At 40.5% G+C, this 20,392-nt stretch overlaps 1 protein-coding gene across 4 annotated transcripts in view; it reads left to right on the plus strand.

Annotated features, from left to right (window-relative positions):
• IGSF10 (immunoglobulin superfamily member 10) overlaps positions 1–20,392 on the plus strand; it is a 24,433-nt gene continuing 4,041 nt past the window's right edge. The window contains exons 1-6 of one of the 4 annotated variants that reach the window (XM_003894943.5): positions 1–756; positions 2,300–2,494; positions 3,842–3,971; positions 7,213–7,603; positions 11,712–16,043; positions 17,077–17,977. In XM_003894943.5, coding sequence (XP_003894992.1) covers positions 2,301–2,494; positions 3,842–3,971; positions 7,213–7,603; positions 11,712–16,043; positions 17,077–17,977 — 5,948 coding nt within the window. In that variant the 5' untranslated portion in view covers positions 1–756; position 2,300. Of the gene's footprint in view, positions 757–2,299; positions 2,495–3,841; positions 3,972–7,212; positions 7,604–11,711; positions 16,044–17,076; positions 17,978–20,392 lie in introns of those variants that run through there. The other 3 variants (XM_009201507.4, XM_017955777.3, XM_009201508.4) reach the window with 3 other exon arrangements.

Below are 20,392 nucleotides of genomic sequence, written 5' to 3' on the forward strand. Positions count from 1 at the left end.
ACCCCGGCAGCTGAGCCGGGGACCTAGCCCGGGCAGCTCCAGCCCATTGGTCCTCAGGGCAAAGAGGTGAGCGGCTCGGCCAATCCTTCCCTGGAAAGGGCTGGAACCCCACGCTGGCTGGGGCTTGGCGTGGGAATGGAGCGAGTCCCGTGGCTGCAGGAGCAGGCGCTGGGGCGAGAAGGGCGAGGAGGTCTGACGGTGGGGGAGGGAAGACGCGACCGGAGAAGGTGGGGGCATGAAAGCACACGACAATTCTCCAGTGACTGGTGCCAGACAAAAAACACACATTGAGGAAAGACAATCAATAGATGGAGACATCTGTGACAGATTTGTCCAAAAAAGACAATTTGAGGAGAAGCTCTTGGGACTTTGGAGCAAAATGGAGTGATTAGTAATAGTTAATATTCAAGTGACAACTTTAAGGAGTACTAAGGTACACTATTGAGGGAGGAGAAAGGAAATTTTAAAACCTCCACTTAGCCTTTTGTTTCTGCAACAACAAGCATCATAATAAAAGAACGCTTCTGGATTAATGTGGTTATGAGTTATGGGACTTTGAAGCTGTGGAAGCGCCTCCAGGTCTCCCTGAAGAGCATCACTCCTGAGCTGTAAGCCAAAAAGACTAAGCCTGTTCGCTCACTTTGGAGCAGAGAACTTTTCCTCCCTCAGGTTTGGACACAATTTTCCATTTCCTGGGAAGATTTGCTGTCTCTGCCTATGTCACAGGAGGATTCAGGACCTGAAAGAAGAGCTCAGGTATTGCCAATTCCTATTTCATTATGTACATTTTCAGGCTTAAGTTTGTGAGAATCCCTTATTCATATGTTGTTTTATGCTTTTGAGCCTCTCTTAAATAATTTGAATGTGAGCATACCCAGAACTTTTATTTAAGCTGAACGAGAGAATGACCTTCATCCTGCTGTTCCTTCCTTTGTTTATCTAATGGTAAGGTGCAAATGCTGTCTCCAATCATACAAAGCTTATTGAAAATTTTTGTAACCAGATGGCAAAAGTGGTCATATGATTAATCGTATTTTAAATTTTAATTCAGACTAAATTATAATAATACAGCCATCATCTTTTTATCTGTATGAAAATCTAAGCAGTTCAGCCCCAGTTTTATTTCTCAGTGTAGTTTGTAGCTAACGGGTGGTTGTTGGTAGAATCCAAAATCATGCTATTCCACGGAACAGTGGGATTTATCACAAATTATGAAGGTCACTTTGCTTAGAAAAGCACAATGAAGAGTTTATTTCAATCCTGCATTTCAGGAGAGAATTAGGTTTGAATTCCTGGGCTTGCCCCACATATGGGTAACAGATACCTTTTTTTTTCTGACAAGCTGAGCATATTTCTTCCCTGGTTATGCTCCCCACCTCCTATGGCAGTCGTGAGCTGGAGGGGGACCAAGGAAAGAGGCAGAGAGATGTCCTAAGCTGAGCAAAAGCAGACAGCATCACGCCTGCATGGGCTCAGCATGGCTCAAGCCCTCTCAGCTGGTCAGTCGCTGTGGCTTGTGGTCATTACTTGGCAGTGAAGTGTTCAATGTGTCTTTTTTTTTTTTTTGGCAGGGACTTGAAAACCGACTAGAAAGAGATTTATTCTCCCTTCCAGTGAATTATTACAACCTTTAAAAAATGTTTCTGAAGAAGGTTTAATAAAATGAAAAAACATATTATATATGAAATGATAAAATGTGTTACAAAATTAAGTTTGATCACATGTACACATATACACATAAATGTATGTACACCTATACATATACACACAATAGATGAAAAAGGCTGGAAAGGAATACAACAAAATGTTAAGGATTGTGTAAGTGGTGAGATTGAGTAACTTTTTTCCTTTTTACTGCTTAATTGCAGTTTCCAAATGTTTTATGCACAGGTATTACTGTTATAATCAGTCTCTTGAAAGTTATTCTCCAAAAGAATTAATGTATATAAAGGAAACTAAATTCTATATATTTTAGTTGTCACAATATCTTTCTTATGGTTTCCAGTTTCCCTTTTAATGAATGCCTAAGTAATAGGGATTGCTGGTTTTCATTAAGAAGTGAGAAGCCGTGAAGAAATTTTCACAACAGTAAATATCCCACTTGAATATAAAGCGCAGTGTGAGGCCAGCAGCATATGCTATGGTTTTGTAAAGAGTGCATTTGACCACAAAGGGTAGGAATGGAATCGTCGCTTATGACCCTTAAGGAAGGTCTCCCAGATTCCCAGAGTGACTGTGTGGTGGTCCTGGGACTTTGCTCCACCACTCTTTATAACTCTGAGGTGTGATGTTTTTTCAGGATGAAGGTAAAAGGCAGAGGAATCACCTGCTTGCTGGTCTCCTTTGCTGTGATCTGCATGGTCGCCACCCCTGGGGTCAGGGCCTGTCCTCGCCGCTGTGCCTGTTATATGCCTACGGAGGTACACTGCACATTTCGGTACCTGACCTCCATCCCAGACAGCATCCCACCCAATGTGGAACGCATCAATTTAGGGTGTGTGAGGCCCTGGGTTTCCTCTTCTCAAAGAGGGATCAGTCACAGTGGTGACTTGTCCCTCAAACATCTATGACTTTGGGAGATGAATCACAATTGTTTTAACAATATTTCTTTTCTGAAATGAGCTCATGAGAATTTTGTTTGCTGGAGACAATAAGAAAACTTTTCTTGGTAAACTTTTCTTAGGAGGAAGTTCTTCTAGAATTTGAAGTCCCTCTTGGTAGGTTGGGAGACTCATGATGGTAAAAAGCTTCATTCTGGCTACATTTTTGCTGGAAAATGGTATAGTTTCTGTTAACTATTGGGGTTATGATATATCATAAGAGATGGCAGGGTAACTGGAAGTGTCTGCCTATATAATACACACACACACACACACACACACATATATATATATATCCTTTTTAAAGGCCCTTTGGTTTCTTTCCATACAAACTTATTTAAAATGGATGCCTAATTAAATTTGCAAAAATATGACCGTATTTTAAATGTTCATGAAAAAATGTGTGTGTCTGAAAACACATGTTGGACTTAACATCGTTTATTTGACACTAGTGAGCATGTACTATGCACTGGGGATACAGTGGTAAGATATATTATTCACTTCTAGGAGGTGTGTTGATCGTTAAAAAGAGAAGATAAATATACGGACGGTACAATTAATAAAAACTGTAATAGAACATACAAAGTGTCTTAGAGACAGTCACTATTATTAAGAGCTAACATTGTGCTCAGTAGGTGCTGGCATTGGGTTAAGCACTGCATCCATTTAATCCTCATAACCCCTTTGGAATGGGTTCTATTATTAACATTTTATAGATGAGGAAACTGAGGCACAGAAAGGCTGCTGATTTTTACCCAGGGTTCACAGCTACTCAGTTGAGCCTGAGCTCATAAATCATACCCAAACCAGAAGCCCAAGCCTGGGCTCCGGGAGCCCAGGCTTCTTAACCACTGCTGACAAATTCCACCTGGGAGAGTGAGGGGATAGTGTCATGAAAGAATGGGCTGGATATTAAGTGTTCACAAATGGAAAAGGGTGAGGTCAAGGGTGTTCCAACCTGAGGGAACAGCATATATATATAAAACAGTTGGAAAATGAGAAGAAATGTGACAAGTTCCTAGAATGTGAGGGGGGCGATTGTAACTGAAATGGCAAGAACTGGGTGAAGAGTCGATCTTCTGTGGCATCTGGTGAATTTCAGTATTTCAAGCATTCGATTTTCTCAATGGAGCACAGTTATAAAGAGCGGTATTGGGTTTTTTTGTGTTTATTTTGGTTATGACATTTGAACTTTAGTTGACAGACTTAGCTTATGCCTAGAATGTCATTTTTTATTTCAGATACAACAGCTTGATTAGATTGATGGAAACAGATTTTTCTGGCCTGACCAAATTGGAGTTGCTCATGCTTCACAGCAATGGCATTCACACAATCCCTGACAAGACCTTCTCAGATTTGCAGGCCTTGCAGGTGAGACCGATGGAGAGAGGGGGCAGGTTAAAGAGGTAAGGTGGGACCTGTGAGATAGACCTTCCAAGGCTGCCTATCTCTACACAATACAAAAATCAACGTTCTGCAAATTAGAAGCAGATGTCAATGGAGAATGTTAACTGATTTTTAATTGTGCAACTGTGTGTGGAAATTAGAATAATAAGAAAATTCTGAGGCAAGTTTTCTAATACCTCAAGAAAAAAAATGTCAATACTCAGATGATAAACCTTCAAAATTTAATCCTAAAAGGATACTTCTAGTCATGTTTATCTGGAAATTGAATGTGGTTCCTAAAAATAATGACTATCTTAGACAGATTATTAGCTTTATATAAATCAATGTGCTGTTTTCAGTTTCATTTTATTTACTTACTCATGTTCTACCTTGTTCAAACAATTTTTTAAAGTTACAAGGACTCCCAAGAATGCATAAAATTGTGCAAGAATGATCACAAAAGTAAGTGAGAAAGTATAAAGCTAAAATAAGCCTAGAGATAAGAATAAAGGGAGCATGAGGAAATACATACATAGAGACCTTTATGTCTGCTATAAGTAGGACTTGAAGCTTTTGAGACGCTAACAATACATGACAGCTATTGAAATTAAAACTGCTCAGGAAAAGCACAGCCATGTATGATTTTAAGTCAGAAAGAAATGTCTTACAAAACTCCGTATAAAATACAATGTCATAAAATAAAGTCAATAATATCCTTGTAAAAGATAAAGTACCTGTGTTCATAGAGCCTTTTAACATATACCAGAACTATGTAAAGGAGGTCATAACCATGGTGGAGAGCTACAGAGTATAATGTAGCTATGTGATTCTGCTGATTTGGTTAATCAGGCTTTATTTGGAATGCATGTCTTCAGAGGAATAGATGAATCGCGTGTCCTTTATAGAATTCTCTACATATATTTATTCTCTCGACCAAATTTTCAGTGGATATTGAGGAACATTGAGTTGGAGATTGAACTCCCAAGTTACATTTGGGGCAAAGCTCTTCTATGTTACCAACTTATTTTTCCTTTTCTTATTAGGGGTCTTGGCATTCTAGAGAAGCATTTTCGACAGACATGACAGTTCACGCCAAGTCAGGAAAATATGATGGGAAATTGTGTTTCCTAGCATTTCTTTTTTCTTTATGGGAGAAAGAGTATGTTCAACTTGTAATTGGAAAGAGAATTGGAAAATACCTGAGCACTATTGAAATATTCAAAATTATTTTAATTGCAACTCAAAATTAGTCATATGACTCATAACCAAAAAGTAGAAGACACCTCTTAATGTCCATCAACCAGTGATAGATAAAGTGTTGTGCATGTATACAGTAGAATACTCTTCAGCAAAGAAAGGAATGAAGGGCTGACACATGCTATGAGAAGGATGGGTCTTGAAAATATTTTGCTAAGTGAAAGAATCCAGACACAATGCCACAGAGTGTATGATTCCAATTATATAAAATGTTTAGAACAGGCAAATCCATGGAAACAAAGCAAATTAGTGGTTGTGAAGGGCTAAAAGGATGGGAAAAATGACAGCTAGTGGGTATCAGTTTTTATTTTGTGGTACAAAACAAAGTTTATTAGAAACTTTAGGCCAGGAGCAGTGGCTCACTCCTGTAATCCCAGCACTTTAGGAGGCCGGGGCGGGTGGGTGGATCACCTGAGGCTGAGAGTTCAAGACCAGTCTGACCAACATGGAGAAACCCCGTCTCTACTAAATAATACAAAAAATTAGCCAGGCGTGGTGGCACATGCCTGTAATCCCAGCTACTCGGGAGGCTGAGGCAGGAGAATCGCTTGAACCTGGGAGACGGAGGTTGTAGTGAGCCGAGATCACTCCATTGCACTCCAGCCTGGGCAACAAGAGTAAAACTCCATCTCAAAAAACTTTATTTAGAAGTTTCTGACAGTGGATATGTTTGCACAACTCTATGAATATACTAAAAACCAATAAACTGTACACTTTTTAAAATTAGTTTTTGAGACAGAATCTTGCTCTGTCACCCAGGCTAGAGTGCAGTGGTGCAATCTCAGCTCACTACAACCTCCGCCTTCCAAGTGCAAATGATTCTCACGCCTCAGCCTCCTGAGTAGCTGGGAGTACATGTGTGTGCCACCATGCCCAGCTAATTTTCTGTGTGTATATGCGTTTTTAGTAGAGACGAGGTTTCGCCATGTTGGCTAGGCTGGTCTCGAACTCTGGCCTCAAGTGATCTGCCCACCTCAGCCTCCATGTGGTGGGAGCCACCATGCCCAGCCAGCTGTACACTTTAAAAGGTGGATTTTATGGCATGTGAACTGTAGCTCAATAAATTAAAATCACTAGTCTCTCATGAAAAATTTATGTTTAGGAAATCTTAAATTTACTTGAAATACTAAGATTAAAAAAAAGTTATAAAATTTTCAACCACGGAAAAAAGTAGAATAATATAATGAACCCTAATGGACCAGTACGCACCTGCAACACTTACAGTCTCATAGCAGATGTCTCACCTGCACCCCTACCCACTACTCTCCACTCCATTCAATTATTTTGAAACAAATCCAAATTTTCATAATATTCATCTGTAAGTACTTCAATATATATCTCAAAACTAAGAAATCTTTTTAAAATAACCACAATATCATTTATATATCTTAAATTTTAACAATCATTCATGACTGGGCATGATGGCTCTTACCTGTAATCCCAGGACTTTGGGAGGCCAAGGTGGGCGGATCACCTGAGATCGGGAGTTTGAGACTAGCCTGGCCAACATGGTGAAACCCCGTCTCTACTAAAACTATAAAAAGTAGCCAGGAGTGGTGGTGGGTACTTGTAATCCCAGCTACTCAGGAGGCTGAGGCAGGAGAATCACTTGAACCCGGGAGGCGGAGGTTGCAGTGAGCAGTGATCACACCACTGCACTCCAGCCTGGGTGACAGAGCAAGACTCTGTCTCCAAAAAAAAAAAAAAAAAAATTATATATATATGTATAAATAATTATATGTGTGTATATATATATAATTCCTTAATATCAATAGACAAACGTTCGTGAGTGTTCTAGTTTCTCTGATATTGTCATATTTAATTTGCAACTAATTTGAATTGGGATCCTAAGAAGGTATACAAATTGCATTGAATTAATTTCAACATAACTTTTGTTATTGATAGGACTTTTCCCTCATGTGAAAATTCCTTTGACAACATAAATATGTTCTTTTTTTTCAATTCATAGGTCTTAAAAATGAGCTATAACAAAGTCCGAAAACTTCAGAAAGATACTTTTTATGGCCTCAGGAGCTTGACGCGATTGCACATGGACCACAACAATATCGAGTTTATAAACCCAGAGGTTTTTTATGGGCTCAACTTTCTCCGCCTGGTGCACTTGGAAGGAAATCAGCTCACTAAGCTCCATCCAGATACGTTTGTCTCTTTGAGCTACCTGCAGATATTTAAAATCTCTTTCATTAAGTACCTATACTTGTCTGATAACTTCCTGACCTCCCTCCCTCAAGAGATGGTCTCCTATATGCCTGCCCTAGAAAGCCTTTACCTGCATGGGAACCCATGGACCTGTGATTGCCATGTAAAGTGGTTGTCTGACTGGATACAGGAGAAGCCAGGTATCTATACTGTTTATTTATTTATTTATTTTTGTCCCAATTAAATGGAGGAAATCTGCTTGGAGGTGTTATATTAGGAAGTGGAGAGGCCAGGGTAATTTAGGAGAGAAAATAACATCTCAGAAATAATTCAAGAATAATGAATTATTTACACATCATCTACGGCTGTGTTTTGGCTACTGTGGCAGTCAAGTAGTGTCAGAGAACTGTTTCACAAAGCCCAAAAGTACTTGCTATCTGGCTCTTTATAAAAATGTTGCTGATCCCTGGCTTAGAGAATAAATCTCATGCTCCTTAAGCTACGAGCCAGGTCTTCCTAGTGTGGTGCTGGCTTATCCTCAGCCTCCTTTCCCACCTCTCCAACCCTCAGCCCCGCCTATCCCAGGCACACAGGCACTTTTTGCTCTTAACAACTCTGGACAACTTCCTGCCACACTACAAGCTGTTTTACCCCCTCACAGCTGCTGCTGCCCCTGCCTGGAGCCCTTCCTTTCCTTTTCTGCTTGGTGGTTCTCAGCCAGCCAGCACACTGCTTGGCTCTTCTGAGAAGTCTGGTTGCTTCTCCACCCACCCCGTCTGCATCAGAATAACCATTTCACCACTTGGGTTGTTTGCCTATACTTCCATTCTTGAATGGATAACATTTGGTTATAATTACTACTATTAGAAGTCTTTTGCTTTTCCGGTATCTAATTTATCTTTACCTGGGGTCTTAGTATGTCCCAAACTTACATATATGTATAGAAACACATCATATATACATTCATACATACGTCATATGTACATATACATATGCACACACATGTAATCACACACTGCATACTGACGGTCAACAACAGATGGCATGTATGATGATCCTTCCATAAGACTTATAATGGAGGTGAAATAAAACTACTGCCTAGTAACATTGTAGCCATCATAAAGAGGTAGTGCAACATGTTACCTTTTCTAAGTTTAGATACATAAATAATTAAAATTGTATTACAATTGCTGACAGTATTCAGTAGAGTAATATGCTGTATGAGTCTGTAGTCTAGGAGCAGTAGGTTTTACCATATTGCCTAGGTGTGTAGTAGTCTATACTATCTAGGTTTGTGTAAGTACACACTCCATAATGTTTGCACAACAAAATTGCCTAATGATGCATTTTTCAGAATGTGTCCCTGTTGTTAATCAACTCATAACTCTATATATGTAAAATAATGAAACCCATATGGGTTAACATCTTTCAGTCTTAATAAGCAAGTGTTCTCCTTTTGACTGAGATGACTTAATGATAATTTTTACGAGACCCATGGGTCAATCATATCAACCTCTTATGCTTTGAAAATTTTTCATCGATTCCAAGAGATTCAATAGTTGTTCATGCCTTCAGTTGCCTCACTTGGCATGTGGTTGGCAATTCTTTTGCACCAATCTCAGTAGTTAAATGTAACACTCCTTTATCTACGTGTGGGTATCTTCTATTCTTTGATTCCGCAAAGCTGTTGATGCAGCATTTCTATAAAATGAATTTGTGGCTGTTTCTCTAATAAGCATTTATTTCATGGATATGAAATTTATGTCTTGCTGCTCTGTTTCTGTTCTTTTCTACATACTTGACAACCTGTTTTAATGCTAAATCATAGTGTTATCTTAATTAAAACATTTTAAAGGCAAATTTAATATATGTTATAGCACCAATACATGTAATACAATGGAAAGCAATATAAATATCTATGACAATCTTTATAGGTGTAAAGCTGTGATAGCTATATTGATTGCCAATTTGTCAGCTGTTACTGTAAAACATCTTCAGTTGTAAGGCACATCTTAATTTATAAGTTGAAATGTGAAAAAACAAACAAAAAAACATGGTCATAGAATTAGGCACTTTTTCTGGCCTGCCTATCTGCTTTTCTTTCTTCTGCTGATCTTTCCTGAACATCCATTGGCCAGGACTGGGGACGTACAGATGAACAAGAATGAAGTTTATAGTTTCATAGGAAGACAGATAAGTAAACAAGTCACTCTAACAGTGAATAATGAAAAAGTAGGATAGGAGAAGTGAAAGGTACCAGGAGACTATAAAACAGGAAGCTTACCCAGAATAAGTGCTGTTCAGACTGCATTCTGAAGGATGACTGGTAAGGACTTGGGTCATGATGAAAGACATCAAGCGTACAGTACATGGAAGGAACAGCGTATGCCAGAGCCAGTTGGGCTTGGCAGGGTTGAGGAATGGAAAGGATTTCCATGGGGCTGGAACTGAGTGTGATGGAGGGAATGGAGGTGGTGTGGTCAGGTTTGCATTTGAGGCAAAATACGTGATGTCCAAGGCCTGCTAACTCTGGCTCAGTGCAAGCAATAATAAGCATGGTGTGAGCATATTCCATGATGAGGTTTCATTAAACCAGAAGTCTGCCATGTTGTCTTAGCCCAGAGTACTGATAAGTAGGTAAAGGGATACAGCTTGTTGGCAAGTGGGTGATTGGGAGGCAACTCTTTTTTTTTTTTTCAGACAGAGTTTTGCTCTTGTTGCCCAGGCTGGAGTGCAGGCACGATCTTGGCTCACCACAACCTCTGCCTCCCAGGTTAAGCGATTCTCCTGCCTCAGCCTCCTGAGTAGCTGGGATTACAGACATGTGCCACCATGCCTGGCTAATTTTGTATTTTTAGTAGAGATGGGGTTTCTCCATATTGGTCAGGCTAGTCTCAAACTCCCGACCTCAGGTGATCCGCCCGCCTCAGCCTCCCAGAGTGCTAGGGTTAGAGGCGTGAGCTATTGCGCCCAGCCGGGAGGCAACTCTTATGATTGTTCAAAGGTTTTCCAACTTGCCAGCCTCCTCCTCTGCATAGGTTTAAACTATAAAATTTGCTGAAGAATGCTGACTGGCCAGGCATCTGTGATATTACCTGTCACACTGTAGTGCACACAGAAGAGTTTGGTGTCTTTGGTCAGAGTGACTTTCTTAAGCCTTTGAGAGGACATGTGCACACAGACCCTATCTAGCCACTCTGACAAATTAGATCTTCTAAGAAGTGCAATGCTTTTGTTAAGTGCTGTCTCCAGTGCATCATAGAAGAGCTACTACATGGAAGAGCATGGATGTCTCAGGCTGTATTTTGTGTAAGGGAAAAGTCTATACCTCTTACCAAGTATTCAAGTGACCAGTCATTTTAAATAGGCTTACCACAGCAGAGCTTTTAAATGGTATGTGATATCCAAATATTTGACAGATGAGGCACCTATGACTTAGAAATGCTGGTCGTTATCATGCTGGTCCTAGTACTGTAAGACTTGCAACCTCTGACTTTGCCAGAATGTCAGACATTTAATGGGCCTCTCCACTACCTTGGCACAATGTTCTTCCCTCCCCCTTAAACTTGAACCTCCTCCAGTGCATCTACCTCATCCAAGGGGACCATCAACCATCCAGTTTCCAAAGTCATAAAACAGAGTCTTCCTTGACCCTTCCTTTTAGTTACTGTCCATATTCAGTCAATCCTCACCTCCTATTGATTGGTTCTACCTGCTTCATTGTCTCCTGCGTCCATCTGCTTCTCTTAATTCCTATTGCTACTAAGTTAGACCAGGTCAAGGTACCCTATAATTCAGTCAATATTCTTTTGGATAATGGAAGTAAACTTGGGTTTTTAAATGATATCCAAGGAATTATAAATGATCCTTTAACAAATAGCTTTTCTTTTAAAGAACAATGAGGTCCTGTGGCCATCTTAAAATGTTAAAATGAAGAAATAGAACTAAACTGTTATTAATAAAAACTGACAAACATGAGCATATCATTTTGTTTCCCTAGATAAAAAACATGATACATTCAACTAATATTTACTGAGTACCAAATATATATCAGGCATTTGCTGAACATGGGAAATACAGCAGTGAATAAGACAGACAAAATCCTGTGTCTATGCATATTATGTTGTAGCAGGGTATACAGACAATAGTTTTTAAAAAATCAATTCAGAAGGAAAAATCAGAAAACTATCTATTGAACACTAAAATTTCCAAATTGTTTCAGCTTCTAGCAAAAGCTATTTCTTCAAAATGTTTATGTCAATTCATAAAGAGGTCACAGCTGATAACTCAATTATGATTTTTTTCCAGATGTAATAAAATGCAAAAAAGATAGAAGTCCTTCTAGTCTTCAGCAATGTCCACTTTGCATGAACCCTAGGGCTTCTAAAGGCAAGCCCTTAGCTATGGTCTCAGCTGCAGCTTTCCAGTGTGCCAAGCCAACCATTGACTCATCCCTGAAATCAAAGAGCCTGACTATTCTGGAAGACAGTGGTTCTGCTTTCATCTCTCCCCAAGGTTTCCTGGCACCCTTTGGCTCCCTCACTTTGAATATGACAGACCAGTCTGGAAATGAAGCTAACATGGTCTGCAGTATTCAAAAGCCCTCAAGGATATCACCCACTGCATTCACTGAAGAAAATGACTACATCGTGCTAAATACTTCATTTTCAACATTTTTGGTATGCAACCTAGATTACGGTCACATTCAGCCAGTGTGGCAAGTTCTGGCTTTGTACAGCGATTCTCCTCTGATACTAGAAAGGAGCCACTTGCTTAGTGAAACACCACAGCTCTATTACAAATATAAGCAGGTGGCTCCTAAGCCTGAAGACATTTTTACCAACATAGAGGCGGATCTCAGAGCAGATCCCTCTTGGTTAATGCAAGACCAAATTTCCTTGCAGCTGAACAGAACTGCCACCACACTCAGTACATTACAGATCCAGTACTCCAGTGATGCTCAAATCACTTTGCCAAGAGCAGAGATGAGGCCAGTGAAACACAAATGGACTATGATTTCAAGGGATAACAATACTAAGCTGGAACATACTGTCTTGGTAGGTGGAACCGTTGGCCTGGACTGCCCAGGCCAAGGAGACCCCACCCCACACTTGGAGTGGCTTCTAGCTGATGGAAGTAAAGTGAGAGCCCCTTATGTCAGTGAGGATGGACGGATACTAATAGACAAAAGTGGAAAATTGGAACTCCAGATGGCTGATAGTTTTGACACAGGCATATATCACTGTATAAGCAGCAATTATGATGATGTAGATATTCTCACCTATAGGATAACTGTGGTAGAACCTTCTGTTGAAGCCTATCAGGAAAATGGGATTCATCACACAGTTTTCGCTGGTGAAACTCTTGATCTTCCATGCCGTTCTACTGGTATCCCAGATGCCTCTATTAGCTGGGTTCTTCCAGGAAACATTGTGCTCTATCAGTCTTCAAGAGACAAGAAAGTTCTTAACAATGGCACATTAAGAATATTACAGGCCACCCCAGAAGACCAAGGTTATTATCGCTGTGTGGCAGCCAACCCATCAGGGGTTGATTTTTTGATTTTCCATGTTTCAGTCAAGATGAAAGGACAAAGGCCCTTGGAGCATGATGGAGAAACAGAGGGATCTGGATTTGATGAGTCCAATCCTATTGCTCATCTTAAGGAGCCACCAGGTGCACCACTCCATACATCTGCTCCGATGGAGGCTGAGGTTGGAAAACACGCCTCAAGCACAAGTAAGAGGCAAAACTATCGGGAATTAATACTCCAGCGACGTGGAGATTCAACACATCGACGTTTTAGGGAGAATAGGAGGCATTTCCCTCCCTCTGCTAGGAGAATTGACCCACAACACTGGGCAGCACTGTTGGAGAAAGCTAAAAAGAATGCTGTGCCAGAGAAGCGAGAAAATACCACAGTGAGCCCACCCCCAATGGTCACCCAACTCCCAAACATACCTGGTGAAGAAGACGATTCCTCAGGCATGCTTACTCTACATGAGGAATCTATGGTCCTGGCCACTAAAACTTCGAACATTCCAGCATGGACAGTGACTGCTGACTCCAGAACAATATCTGATAGTCCTATGACAAACATAACTTCTGGCACAGAATTCTCTCCTGTTGTGAGTTCACAAATACTACCACCTGAAGAACCCATAGATTTCAAACTATCTACTGCTATTAAAACTATAGCCATGTCAAAGAATATAAACCCAACCATATCAGGCCAAATGCAAGGCACAACCAATCAACATTCATCCACTGTCTTTCCATTACTACCTGGAGCAACTGAATTTCAGGACTCTGACCAGATGGGAAGAGGAAGGGAGCATTTCCAAAAAGCACCCCCAATAACAGCGAGGACTATGATCAAAGATGTCAATGTCAAAATGCTTAATAGCACCACCAACAAAGTATTATTAGAGTCAGTAAATACCACAAATAGTCAACAGACATCTGTAAGAGAAGTCAGTGAGCCCAGGCACAATCACTTCTATTCTCACACTACTCAAATACTTAGCACCTCCACGTTCCCTTTAGATCCACACACAGCTGCTCATTCTCAGTTTCCAATCCCTAGAAACAGTACAGTTAACATCCCGCTGTTCAGACGCTTTGGGAGGTGGAGGAAAATTGGTGGAAGGGGGCGGATTATCAGCCCATATAGAACTCCAGTTCTCCGACGGCATAGATACAGCATTTTCAGGTCAACAACCAGCGGTTCTTCTGAGAAAAGCACTACTGCATTCTCAGCCACAGTGTTCAATGTGACATGCCTGTCCTGTCTTCCTGGGGAGAGGCTCCCCACTGCCACAGCAGCATTGTCTTTTCCAAGTGCTGCTCCCATCACCTTCCCCAAAGCTAACATTACCAGAGACCCAACAGAAGAGTCTACAACTCTAGTCCAGAATCCACTATTACTACTTGAGAACAAACCCAATGTAGATAGTGAGAAAACAACACCAACGATAAAATATTTCAGTACTGAAATTTCCCAAGTGACTCCAACTGGTGCAGTCATGATGTATGCTCCAACATCCATACCCATGGAAAAAACTCACAAAGTAAATGCCAGCTACCCACGTGTGTCTAGCACCAATGAAGCTAAAAGAGATTTAGTGATTACATCGTCACTTTCAGATGCTATCACCAAGCCACCCATGACTATTATAGACACTACAAGGTTTTCAAGAAGGAAAATTCCCTGGCATCAGAACTTTGTAAATAACCATAACCCAAAAGGCAGATTAAGGTATCAACATAAAGTTAGTTTACAAAAAAGCACAGCTGTGATACTTCCTAAAACATCTCCTGCTTTACCCAGAGGCAAAGTCTCCCCCTTCTACTTCACCACACTTTCAGCAAGTGTGATGCAAATTCCATCCAATACCTTGACTACAACTCACCACACTACCACCAAAACACACAATTCTGGAAGTCTTCCAACAATGAAGGAGCTTCCCTTCCCACCCCTTAACTCTATGCTCCCTAATATAAGCAAAGACTCAAGTACAATAAGCATCATACCAACGCAAACAGCAATACCAGCAACAACTCCTATCTTCCCTGCATCTGTCATCACTTATGAAACCCAAACAGAGAGATCCAGAGCACAAACAGTACAAAGAGAAGAGGAACCTCAAAAGAACAGGACTGACCCATACAGCTCTCCAGACCAGAGTTCTGGCTTCACTACATCCACTGCTATGATGCCTCCTGTTCTAACCACAACTGAAATTTCAGTCAAGCCCAGTGTCTCTGCATTCACTCATTCCCTACCAGAAAACACAACTGGAATTTCAAGCACAATCAGTTTTCATTCAAGAACTCTTAATCTGACAGATGTGATTGAAGAACTAGCCCAAGCGAGTATTCAGACTTTGAAGAGCACAATTGCTTCTGAAACAACATTGTCCAGCAAATCACACCAGAGTACCACAACTAGGAAAGCAATCATTAGACACTCAACCATGCCACCATTCCTGAGCAGCAGTGCTACTCTAATGCCAGTTCCCATCTCCCCTCCCTTTACTCAGAGAGTGGTTACTGACAACATGGAAACTCCCATTTCTGGGCTTATGACAAATGCAGTGGTCAAGCTGCATGAACCCTCAAGGCACAATGCTAAATCACAGCAATTAGTAGCAGAGGTTGCAACATCTTCCAAGGCTCACCCAAATGCCAAGTTCACAGTTGGAACCACTCACTTCATCTACTCTAATCTGTTACATTCTACTCCCATGCCAGCACTAATAGTTAAATCACAGAATTCTAAATTAACTCCATCTCCCTGGGCAGAAAACCAGTTTTGGCACAAACTATACTCAGAAATTGCTGAAAAAGTCGAAAAGCCAGAAGTAAGCATGTTGACCACTGCAGGCCTGCCAGAGGTCACCACTCTTGCTTCAGATTGGGATGGACAGAAGAGTGACTTTGATAAGAAACTAGTTCAAGAAGCAACAACTTCCAAACTCCTTCCCTTTGACTCTTTGTCTAGGAATATATTGGAAAAGCCCAGAATAGTTGGAGGAAAAGCTGCAAGTTTTACTATTCCAGCTGACTCAGATGCCTTTCTTCCCTGTGAAGCTGTTGGAAATCCCCTGCCCACCATTCGTTGGACCAGAGTCCCATCAGGTATTTGAAACTTTTTCTTTACACTCAGTTTTTATTAGAAAACAAGAAGAAGATTGTTATGTTTGGGGATTATACATCCAAAGAATCAATATCAGTTTCAAATTTTTCTAAGACACAGAAACTATAAATATCCTCATTTGACACTGGCATATTTTCACTCATCAGAAGGGCTTAAAATATGTTAATTAAGATCATTTTTTAGAATGCCTCAAAAGCTGATTCAAAGTAATATGATTTGAAAAAGAGAATCGTTATTGTGTTGAACCATCTGACTTTAAAATTATGTGAATAAAAAAATCCAGGCTGTGCACGGTGGCTCATGCCTGTAATCCCAGCACTTCGGGGAGGCCGAGGCAGGTAGATTACCTGAGGTCAGGAGTTCAGGATCAGCCTGGCCAACATGGTAAAACCCCATCTCTACTAAAAAAAAAAATACAAAAATTAGCCAGGTGTGGTGGTGGGTGCTTGTAGTCCCAGCTACTCGGGAGGCTGAGACAGGAGAATTGCTTGAACCTGGGAGGCAGAGTTTGCAGTGAGCCAAGATCGCACCATTGCACTCCAGCCTGGGCGATAAGAGTGAAACTCCATCTCAATAAGATAAAATAAAATCCAGGAATAATTTTAGCAAACTTAAGACTAGATGTCCTAATTTTTATTTTTTATTTTTTTGGTCTGTCACCCAGGATGGAGTGCAGTGGTACAATCATGTCTCCCGGGGCTCAAGCGATCCTCCTATCTGAGCCTCCTGAGTAACTGGGATGACAAATGCACACCACCACACCTAGCGAATATTTTATTTTTTATGTTTGTAGAGACAGGGTCACATTATGTTTCCAGGGCTAGTCTTGACCTCCTGGGCTCAAATGATCCTCCCACCTCAGCCTCCCAAAGTGTTGGGATTATACAAGTGAGCCACAGGGCTGGGCTTTCATTTTAATTTAAATGTATTCTTAGTAGCCCCCAAAAATATAGCTTTATGTTTTCTATCTAAACTTTGATGACCTATAGCAATAATTTTCTTTTTTCTTCTCAGGACTTGATTTATCTAAGAGGAAACAGAATAGCAGGGTGGAGGTTCTCCCCAATGGTACCCTGTCCATCCAGAGGGTGGAAATTCAGGACCGTGGACAGTACTTGTGTTCTGCATCCAATCTGTTTGGCACAGACCACCTACGTGTCACCTTGTCTGTGGTTTCCTATCCTCCCAGGATCCTGGAGAGACGTACCAAAGAGATCACAGTTCATTCTGGAAGCACTGTGGAACTGAAGTGCAGAGCAGAAGGTAGGCCAAACCCTACAGTTACCTGGATTCTTGCAAACCAAACAGTGGTCTCAGAATCATCCCAGGGAAGTAGACAGGCCGTGGTGACAGTTGATGGAACACTGGTTATCCACAACCTCAGTATTTATGACCGTGGCTTTTACAAATGTGTGGCCAGCAACCCAGCTGGCCAGGATTCACTGCTGGTTAAAATACAAGTCATTGCAGCACCACCTGTTATCCTAGAGCAAAAGAGGCAAGTCATTGTAGGCACTTGGGGTGAAAGTTTAAAACTGCCTTGTACTGCAAAAGGAACTCCTCAGCCCAGCATTTACTGGGTCCTCTCTGATGGCACTGAAGTTAAACCATTACAGTTTACCAGTTCCAAGTTGTTCTTATTTTCAAATGGGACTTTGTATATAAGAAACCTAGCCTCCTCAGACAGGGGCACTTATGAATGCATTGCTACCAGTACCACTGGTTCGGAGCGAAGAGTAGTAATGCTTACAATGGAAGAGCAAGTGACCAGCCCCAGGATAGAAGTTGCATCTCAGAAAAGGACTGAAGTGAATTTTGGGGACAAATTACTACTGAACTGCTCAGCTACTGGGGAGCCCAAACCCCAAATAATGTGGAGGTTACCATCCAAGGCTGTGGTCGACCAGCAGCATAGGTAAGTCTATACCTTTGGGTTGGAATTATCTGCTTTATCTATTTAGCTGTACAGCTTCTGAAATGGAAAAAGTGACAGTGAGGCTAGCAGCAGTTTCAGAGTGCACATAGACTTTGGACATAAAGGAAACTCTCGAAAAAACCTAATCTTTTGAGATTATTTGAATATGAAAACCATTCTTTTCACATGCTTACTCAAAGCGTCAACTTCTTGGGGTTTTTATATTTTAGGCAGAATAAAAAATCTCATTTATCTCCATACTAGGTACAGTTTTAAAATAGTAACTGTAGGCCAGGGATGGTGGCTCATGCCTGTAATCCTAGCACTTTGGGAGGCTGAGACAGGTGGATCACCTGACATCAGGAGTTCAGGACCAGCTTGGCCAACATGGTGAAACCCTATCTCTACTAAAAGTACAAAAAAAAAAAAAAAAAATTAGCTGGGCATGGCAGCAGGTGCCTGTAATCCCAGCTGCTTGGGAGGTTGAAGTGGGAGAATTGCTTGAACCTGGGAGGTGGAGGTTACAGTGAACCGAGATTGCACACTGCACTCCAGCCTGGGCACCAGGGTGAGACTCTGTCTCAAAAAAAAAAAAAAAAAAAAAAGTAATTGTATAAATATAGTCATACTCTCTCTATATACGAAACAGAGAAGGGGATTTTTGTGATGCAGTCGAGATTCTGGAGAGAGATACTCTATTATTTTACTCGTCAGAGTCCCCTATTCGACATTTTAAACTTCATTATAATCAGTACTTAATTTTTTCTTTCCTAAAATTACAAAGCACTTTGTGAAAGTCACAATATTAAGACCTCTACTAAGTGAAATGTATTCAGGCCCCCACACTTTGATGTGATGAGACACATATATACAAATACACACTTTCTCTGGTCTGTTATAAGCATATGAATATTCTTTTTTGTTTGTTTGTTTTTTGAGATGGAGTCTTGCACTGTCGCCCAGGCTGAAGTGCAATGGCATTATCTCTGCTCACTGTAAGTTCCACCTGCCAGGTTCACGCCATTCTCCTGTCTCAGCCTCCTGTGTAGCTGGGACTATAGGCACCCGCCACCACACCTGGCTAATTTTTTGTATTTTAGTAGAGATGGAGTTTCACCATGTTAGCCAGGATGGTCTTGATCTCCTGACCTCATGATCTGCCCGTCTCAGCCTCCCACAGTGCTGGGATTATAGGCATGAGCCACCATGCCCAGCCTCAATATTCATTTTATAGCTGGCTTTCTATGTAAATTAAATTCTATCTTCAAAAATCAATAATTATAGCTTATGAGGTTTCTTTTTTTTTTTTGCAATTGGCATGACTTTATACAATGGTTTTTCCATTACATGACAAAAAAATGATGAGAATTTCCATCTTATACATCTGTTTATTCATTAATAGAAAACATCCATGCAAGAAAAATTATACATAGTAAATGTGAATTTGTACTCATGCTTAGGAGTTGAAGATTTTTTTCTAATGACATGAGTTGATACTGAATACAGCTAATAAATATAACCTGTGAGCTTTAGTTCAAAAGTAAATGTTAACTTTCAAGTTTTTCAAATGTCGTCAAAAATCACCTAAATTGAAATTTTTTAGATTTATAATTTTTAAATGCTGAGTTATGAAATGTGAGTTTTGTGCTTTGGAGAGGCTGAAGAAGCCTCTGCATTAATCTTTATTAAGAATTCTGTCTTTTACTCTGAAAAATCTTCTATTTTCAGAAGTAAATTCTCCCTCTCAAAAATACGAGCTTATAAAAAGAAGCATCAATAGTTCTGTCTCTTCTATGTCACAGTCTTCAGTTGCATTAGATCTTGGGTGCAGGGGATATCACTCTAAGCCAGTGTTTCTCCAAGAGAAGACTCCCTACTAGCAGGATTAGCATTGTCTGGGAATTTGTTGAATCAGGAGCTCGGATTTTGTTTTAATAAGCAATCTGTTCTTAAAAGCCCTCCAGGTGATTTTGTTGCTAAAATTTGACGCTTGTTTTCAAACTTAATTGTTTATAAGTTGGCCGGGAAGTTTGTTAAAGAGTGGGTTTCTGTATCCCTGGTGAGACCTATTGAAGCAGAATTTCAGGAAACCAAAGCCAGGAAATATGCATCTTAAACTTGGCCTCATGTAATTATGATGTAAAGCCTCATGTAAAGCTTAAACTTGGCCTTAACTTGTTAACATCTTAAACTTAACATCTTAAACTTGGACTCATGTAAAGCTGATGAGGGATCTTCATTGAGAACCAAGTTAGAACAGTGGTTCTTTGCTGCACATGGAAACCTTTAATCTGGAAAATTTTAAGAATCCTGATGCCTAAGCCATGCTCCACACATAATAAGTCAAATTCTGGAGGTTAGACCCAGACATCAGTATTATTTTAAACTTCACAAGTGATTTTAATGTTGAGCCAA

This window comes from Papio anubis, chromosome 2, assembly GCF_008728515.1.
Source record: "Papio anubis isolate 15944 chromosome 2, Panubis1.0, whole genome shotgun sequence".
Classification (NCBI taxonomy): Eukaryota; Metazoa; Chordata; class Mammalia; order Primates; family Cercopithecidae; genus Papio; species Papio anubis.